The sequence below is a fragment of the Diabrotica undecimpunctata genome, chromosome 1 (assembly GCF_040954645.1).
Source record: "Diabrotica undecimpunctata isolate CICGRU chromosome 1, icDiaUnde3, whole genome shotgun sequence".
Lineage (NCBI taxonomy): Eukaryota > Metazoa > Arthropoda > Insecta > Coleoptera > Chrysomelidae > Diabrotica > Diabrotica undecimpunctata.
In genome coordinates this window covers 199,523,289-199,531,637 of record NC_092803.1, presented here as the reverse complement: position 1 = coordinate 199,531,637, position 8,349 = coordinate 199,523,289, and the positions used below count along the sequence as shown (strand labels likewise).

The window sequence follows — 8,349 nt, the reverse complement described above, 5'->3', positions numbered from 1 at the left end:
CTGAAATTAGACTTGAAAGCTAGGCTGGCCTGCTTTCCGGGATAGAAGCATGGACACTTAACGCGTCGACTAGATACAACAAGAAGGCCGACTGAAGTAGATAATCCCTATGGCCGAGAAATAACAAATAAATAACTATGACCATTAAGCTAAATAAAGATAGGAAATCGCCAGGACCTGATAGAGTGCATGGTAAAAATTTAAAGCTATTAGATACACACCAAATCACAGCTCTATAACGAAGTTGTTTAACCACATATTAGCCAGGTCACTTACCAAAAAACTGGCTACAATCAAGATTCATTCCACTTTCCAAACAGCTAGGAAATGTGAAGAACATAGATTAATTAGTTTGAAGATTTATGCACTTATAAAGTACTCTTTACTATCATTCCGCCGTGAATATACAATCAAATTAGAAGAGAATCTAAGTGTTGATGATGAGTGATGAACTAAACACAGACGGCGTATGATGACGAAGTATGTAGAAGTATGAGTTAAAGTGAAGTAGAAGGAACAAGGACACTTTTTTTATACGTATATTTAAACACCATTTTTTTTAACCATCGATAATTATACCTTTTTACTTCTATTAAAAATTATATTGAAAACATAACATATAAAACTAAAATCTTGTACTTTAATTAAGATATTTTGCATACTAGGTGTTACAATCTTACATATATTTATGATAACAAAATCTAAAAGAATTCTTTATACAATTTATAAAAATAATCCTAAATTAAGTTTGTCATTAAAATCTGTCGGAAAGGTTGTTGCCGCAACTTTTGTTAAAATTACTGCGTTGATATCTTTCTTTTTCTTAGTATTTTTTCTGGAGTTTTTGTTGAACATAGTTTCTACAATCGCCGTGATTTCTTTCCAAGCGAAATCTATATCTTCCTTTTCAGTTAGTCGGCTACAAACGACAAACCGGACCATTAGTTTGTTCTGATAATAATAAGGCATTATGTACAAATTTTTCCGTTCTGTAATTTTATCCAATAACTTTTGAGTTGCAGTATCGTCACCATTAAGTCTGAACCCCACAACTCCTAAACTTGAAATTAACAATTCGAATCGTTTATCTGCTGTTACAAGGTCTTCTAGATATTTAGCTAAAGACACTTGGTGCCGAATATGTTTCTGAATACCTTGCACCCCGTATATTCTCATCACAAACCACAGTTTTAAAGCTCTGAATCGTCTAGAAGAGGGAATTTGCCAATGTTCAAGTTCCGGTTCAAATATTGGATTAGATGGAATAGCTGCTTTTAATTTAAATGCTGCCTCTGCATCTTTGGTGTTTTTAAACCACATCGCTGAGCAATCTGAGTTGGTAAGGAACCATTTATGAGGATTGAAGTTAAAAGAATCCACATGATCAATGCCTGAAAATAAAAACATATTTAATTTTTAATATGAATTCTTGTAGACACTTACCATTTAGAAGATATCGATATTCTGGACAAACCAAAGCTGCTCCAGCATACGCAGCATCAACATGTAACCAAATATTCTCTTTCTGACATATTTGTCCAATTTCCTCCAAATCATCAAACGCACAGGTTCCAGTCGTACCTAAACTAGCTACAACACAACACGGAATGAGGCCTTCTGCCTTATCCTTCTGGATAGCTTCTTGTAAGGTATTCCCGCGTAAACGGCAATCTGAGTCTGTAGGTAGAAGTCTCATTGGCACTGATGCTAGTAAACTTGCTTTTTCCACGGAAGAGTTTGATTCTTTTGAGGTATAAGCTATCAATTTTCCTTTTACGTCTTCTGGGGTTAGGTTGGGGTTTTTATCGAGGACATGTTTTACCGTTCTCTGCTTTCCGGACAACAGGCCTACCAATGTTGATTCGCTCGCTGCGTTCTAAAATATATATACTTTTATAAGCTAGTAGCTGTAGAAAGATTTGATTAAATTAATAATCCATATAAATCCAAATATCCATAAAAACAATGAATAATATGTTTAGGAAATAAATTAACATTAATAAGAATGACCCTTTCCGGCATTCCAGATCTCATTGCATCAACTTAACGTAGTTTGCAACAAAATAATCGAGAGGCATGTAACCAAAATAGGCTACCACAACAAGATGAACTGATAACGTAAAAAATTGCAAGATTGAAAGAGATTGTTGAAGATCTATTTCCTGTAAGCGACCCTAGTGTTTAAGTAATATCTGTAACGTGGCTATGAGTACTAATTAAAAACTACACAGTATGTAGTAATTTTTAATCAATGCTGTGAGTATAGAAACATTTTAAATCAGACTATTACCTGTATCACACCTCCTCCGGGACCTTCTGATTCGTTTAGAAAATGTTCTGGAAGTCCAAGCATTTTAGCTAACCAGTCCATCATTCTTACTTCCAGTTCAACGCAAGCAGGATTAGATTGCTAAAATATAACAAGAATTACCATTTACAAAGACTAAACTCCAAAATATTTACAAAACTTTAACTTTTTAACACTCATACTCAAAACAAAATAAATTTCACCTGCGTTAATGCCACAGGTGATTTCATATTTTATAAATATTAAAACTAATTGTTTTCTCACTTGTATTCTTACCCAATCAGTAGAGATTGAACCCAATCCGGACAAAAACAGCTCTCCAACAACTCCTGGGAACGAATTCGCTGTTGGAAAGTAAGCATGGAAATGCGGCGAGTGCCAGTGGGTCAATCCCGGAAGAATTACTCTGTCGACGTCTGGAAGTATATTTTGCCATGGTTCTCCAGAAATAGGTGCTAGTTCTGGAATTTCGTTTTGTAGATACCCTGGCTCTACTGACGGTAGAACCTTTCTGTAAAAAGAAATAGTTAGATATTAAAAATTTTGTGTATTCGGCTAAAGAAAACAATTATTATATACGCAAAAAAAGTTTCCTGACTTCCTATTGAGCGAACAAAGTTTTTCTTTTGCTATCTTCTTTCTTTATATTTAGTATCATTTGTTATTTTCTATTTGGACTCCGACCAAAGAATAAATAAAAGAATTAGGAGAAATCTTTACTGGATGGAGCAACTGGACGTTTTTCTAATTTGCAAAGCGAATGTAAAGTCGATTATTTAAATCACCCTATACCTGCTTCCCTGTACTAACACTCGCTGTACTAACAGAGCTATTTAATAGATGTCTCCATAATAGCAAGATCTCTAAAGACTGGAACGAGAGTCTAGTAATACTCTTACACAAAAAAGAGGACAAATGTGATCTACAGAATTATAGACCTATATCGTTGCTCAGTCAGGTATACAAACTATTTTTTATGAGAATTATTAACAACCGGTTAACCTACAAAATGGACAATTACCAACCGGTTGAACAGGCTAGCTTCCACAAAGGATATAGTACATCAGACCATCTGCTGAAAATGAGAACATTGATAGAGAAGGCAAATGAATACCAACTACCCCTATTTCTTGCCTTCGTCGACTATGAAAAGGCGTTTGATAGTATCGAGATGTCGGCCCTAGAACAAGCTATTAATAATTGTAGAATAGATTCGAGATTAGGCAACTAATACATAATATATATGAAAATGCAACTATGGTAGTACAACTAGACGAAAATACAAATCCCATCCCCATTAAGAGAGGAGTGACAAGGAGACGTAATATCGCCGAAGCTTTTCAACCTAGCCCTAGAAGACGTCTTCAAAACTAGAAATTGGTCAACCTATGGCATTAACGTTAATGGCAACAAGTTAAACCACCTCAGATTCGCTGACGACATAGTGATTATAGCGAGCACATTCGAGGAACTGCAAATTATGATGGGGGAATTAGCAGCCAGCTCCCAATACGTCGGCCTAAAAATGAATATGAAAAAAACAAAAATAATGACAAACACAGATGACCCCAGACGTATACATATAAATGGCAGTGAGATAGAACAAATCCAGGAATATATCTACCTAGGCCAAATCCTGAGACTTGACAAAGAGAACCAAAGTGCGGAAATTACTAGAAGAGCAAGACTAGCATGGGCAGGATTTGGAAAACTTAGTTGGATACTTAAGAACCGCAAAATACCCCAATACTTGAGGAGCAAAGTGTTCAACCAATGCATCCTTCCTATCATGAAATATGGATGTCAAACCTGGACCCTAACCAAGGCAAACATGAATAAACTAGCAACAATAGAAAGAACAATGGAAAGAGCAATGTTAGGTATACGACTGTCAGATAAAAAGAGGAACGACTGGATAAGATCCAAAACAAAAGTCGAGGACACAGCAATAAAAATTGTCAAACTTAAATGGAGCTTCGCGGGCCACACTGCTAGACAAAAAGACCAACGTTGGAATACTACAATACAACATTGGAGACCTTACGAAAGTAAACGACCAAGAGGAAGACCACAGATCAGATGTGCTGATGACATTAAAAGAATAGCCGGAACAAATTGGAAATATGTTGCTCAGGATAGAGACCGATGGAAGGAGTTGGGAGAGGCCTATGTCCAAACATGGACCACAGAAGGCTAAGAAGAAGATACCTGGTTAGCATAACCTTAACTTGGATAATCGTGACACTTTACATTTAGGAATATAAACAATAGGTTGATATTTGTAATATAAAACTGGCAAATGGTAAATAACAACCGAAATCATTTATTAGATCAACCGAAATGCTTAAGTACGGTGGAGAAAAGTTGAATGAAGATTTTCTTTAAGAAAATCGAGAAAATATAACCGTGAAGGAGAAAGGCCCCAAAACCTATTATGGAACTGATGACAAAAATTATCTATCGCTCGAAGTGGAAAAAACTGGAATATGCGAAGAACAACAGGACTTCCGACAATACAGGTTCATTTTATATCTGCCAGATAGTGAAAGCGGTAATTGACTTTAACAAAACTGCTTAAGTACATCTGCTTCATGGACCTTACGAAGGAGTTTAACAGAGTAAGACTTGTAGATGTCTTTAAACCATTCCTCCTCCTAAGTGCCTTCTCTGTTGAGGTTGGCGATCAATATGGCAAATATTTCTCTCTGTTCTGGGCTTGATGAACTAATTAATTTCCTCTTGTGTGGGTCCAATCTGATGTTTTATAGCCAAGATTTTTATAGAACAAAATTAAAGAACAAAAAATCAGAGGGAAGATAATAAGATTCACAGCTGATTACATTCTTAGGGACCGAGGAAAAAATAAGTTTTTAAGAGAAAAATGCGGAGTCCGGGATATTGACAGATGGGTTAAACCGAGATGCAAGGATCGAAAATACCACACCAATAGAATAGACGATGAAGGGTTCGCAAAAATTACAAGGACTGAAAAATCAAATACATCAAGACCACCTGGGAGACCTCCAAAACAATGGTATATGAGGTGGACATCGGTGTCCCAAGACATAGTTGCAATAATGAACAGGACTTAGTTCTAAATTAAAAGAAAGAAGAAAAAATGATCACTAAAAATAAGCTTAAAACCAGATAACTATAATAACAGGTTATATATCTCTTAAATTTGTCTAAAAATTTATGATTTTGTGATTTATGGAACACGTTTCCTAATAAAAATTGTTTTTTTTTTATTTTTAGTAAAATAAAATTATTATGTAAAATAGCTCCACCTATTGAATACTAGCCTATTTATATTCTTTATATGATTCAACCTCTGTAGGGAGACGGCACTCTAAAAAAAAGAATATGCTCTGTGGAGCTATGGACACCTGGACAAAGAAGTGAGGGATCAAGTACAAAAAGCAAATAGACTGGCAGGATGCCTTAATAACACTATATGGCGAAACAGACACATTAACACTGAGATGAAGTCAAGAATTTATAAAGCCAGTGTAAGACCAATAATGACATATGCCTCAGAAACAAGACTCGACATAGCCACAGCGCAAAGGCTACTGGAAACGGCAAAGATGAGAGTACTGAGAAGAAAACCACATGAGCAGAATGGAAGAGAGCAGAATGTCGTCAAAATAGGACACGGAGATAAGTCACCAATCGGCAAAAGAAGTATCGGACGAACGCGCAAAAGATGGAGTGACAACCTTCCATAGAGGTATTATTCCGTCAATGAACAAGCAGAATTGCTTATAAAAAGAAAGAAGAAGAAGAGAACTTCCCAAATCCGTTTTTGCTGCTATAATATCCAAAATTTGGGAAAATATACATTCAATTATTATTAAACATGGATTTCAAAAGGCTGAAATTTTTCCATTTGGCGACCCATTCAAAGGTATGGACCAAAAGCATATAAATGTTGGTGCACTTTTCAAGAAAGTCAAGCAGATGTAGCTGCCTCCACTTATAACGCAGCAGATCAAAGACAAACAGTTGTACCCACAATACCCACAATCGTAAACATAGGTTAAACCATCGGCAGAAAACGTTTGAAGAGTTCCTTCTGAAGCAAATAAAACAACCACCAAAAACTACCACCAGAAGAAGAAGAAAGAATCTGCGCTGGTGCGGAAGTGATTACTTCAGAAGACGCTGTTACTAATCTAGAACAAATCCAAAACCAGCGGCTTGAAAAGCCCATCAAAATAAAACTGATTAAATAAATAGCCGAGAATAATAATAGTGAAGATGACAAGTCAGAAAAAGACAATATTCGAAGGAAAAATAAAAAGGAGAAAAAGTCGACGAAAAAGAGATTCTTACTTGAAGAAGACAGTAGTGATGGCGACAGTATTGAAGATAAAATAAGCATTGCAAGCAATTCTCCTATAGACGAAAAAGAAGAAATGGTAAAAAAAAATCAGTTCCTCAATGAAACTCAGCTAGATTTGACAAAAATAAACGTGGGTGCTTGAATTGGGACACGTACCCTCTCTTACAGTAGATAAAAGGGGAATATTGCATGAATAAGCATTGCAAGCAATTCTCCCAGAGACGAAAAAGAAGAAATGGTAAAAAAAAATCAGTTCCTCAATGAAACTCAGCTAGATTTGACAAAAATAAACGTGGGTGCTTGAATTGGGACACGTACCCTCTCTTACAGTAGATAAAAGGGGAATATAGTATTTAACGTTACATTTGATACATATAATGTGGGTTAGTAATCTATTTCCTATTGCAAATAAATCATTATTTAATGATATATGCTAAGTATTTATTCTTACCTCGGCAAATTTGCTTATACTCTGATAGTAAAAATGTGCCTCAGGCCCCATTGGGGTAAGTGTAACCCATGGACCGCAAAAATGAAAAAAAGTAACAAAATAAAATTGAAAGGTGTCATTCGCTCATATGTTTGTGTAACAGTTAGTTAATGTATCTTCAGTAATCTTCCCGAACATAAGTCAGATTTAGAGACATTTTTTGGAATGTACTTTAAACAGGAACTACTAAAATTCACGGTTCCACTTATTCCGGTATACCTTAAAAATATTATTTACCAAAACTGTAAAACTGTTAAAATTTTAATACCTTTTCCCCATTCGTATAATATGTCTAAAAAACACTCCATTTCTAACATATGTAGTAAAAAATACGTAAAGACATCTAAGAAAATTCACTAATAATTCAATAACGAGAAAATAAAACTCCTGTTTGGGAACAAATTAACATTAATTTTTAAGTAAAACAGAATGTATATCTTTTAATAAAAGATTTCTTTTTATTTTTAAAAAATAAATAGATCAGTTTGAACCCAATTTGTTTTAAAGAAGTAATTTTTACAGTTTTCGACATTGAAAAAATAAGGAAATATAATATGTACTTACTTCTTACGGATATTTTCAATATAATCCGCAATATAGTCAACACTGGCTTTACCGAACTCTCGGAACGATTCAACATCCATCTTATATTCCACAGTTCATATGATACTGAATGCTGATTGTAAAATCTCTTCTTAGAACATTAATAAACTTTCTCTGGTTAAGTCATCCTTAAAAATTCGTGCTGGGCAGGCCAATATAAAGTAACTCAACGTAAGAATTAGTTGATTACGTAAGACCTTTCTTAAAAAAAAAATTGCTAAATTATGTATATGTTACTTAAACTTGTTTATACTAGGAGTATAAAGTTGTTATTGTTTACAATAACAGCAATTAGGAAATTTAATATATATATTTAGTTGTTCTTATGAAAATTAATTAATTTGAGCTTTTAACCACTGTATAAAGGCAATTGGTTTGACACAGATCTTTAAAATTACACGGTTGCCAAAAAGAAGCTAAATTAGCTGTAGCAAAATCTAAAATAGAAATATAGTTATAAAAAATCTAAATGCCCACTATACATTCATGTTCACAAATTACAAAATATCAGAAGGTAACGTCAATTCCAAACAAACAACAAGCTATAGTATTATATTCTATCTATGGACCAAAACTGAAAGAACAGACGTCATCGAAAAAATC

General features: G+C 34.5%; 1 protein-coding gene across 1 annotated transcript; it reads right to left on the bottom strand.

The window, feature by feature from the left end:
• Positions 1 to 98: 98 nt before the first annotated feature.
• LOC140432844 (aromatic-L-amino-acid decarboxylase-like) lies at positions 99 to 7,910 on the bottom strand. Its single transcript, XM_072520978.1, has 5 exons — positions 7,708 to 7,910; positions 2,585 to 2,819; positions 2,291 to 2,410; positions 1,444 to 1,876; positions 99 to 1,391 (listed from the first exon to the last, which is right to left on the bottom strand). The coding sequence occupies exons 1-5, from the start codon at positions 7,785 to 7,787 to the stop codon at positions 724 to 726; spliced, it is 1,536 nt and encodes a 511-aa protein (XP_072377079.1). The 5' UTR covers positions 7,788 to 7,910; the 3' UTR covers positions 99 to 723.
• Between the last annotated feature and the right edge of the window lie 439 nt (positions 7,911 to 8,349).

Excerpts from the sequence above, each read along its gene's own strand:
- LOC140432844 (XM_072520978.1), bottom strand. The coding sequence starts at position 7,787 with ATGGATGTTGAATCGTTCCGAGAGTTCGGTAAAGCCAGTGTTGACTAT. Across the intron at positions 2,820-7,707 it reads ATTGAAAATATCCGTAAGAA|AAAGGTTCTACCGTCAGTAG; the intron begins GTAAGTACATAT and ends TTCTTTTTACAG. Across the intron at positions 1,392-1,443 it reads ATATCGATATCTTCTAAATG|GCATTGATCATGTGGATTCT; the intron begins GTAAGTGTCTAC and ends TTTTATTTTCAG.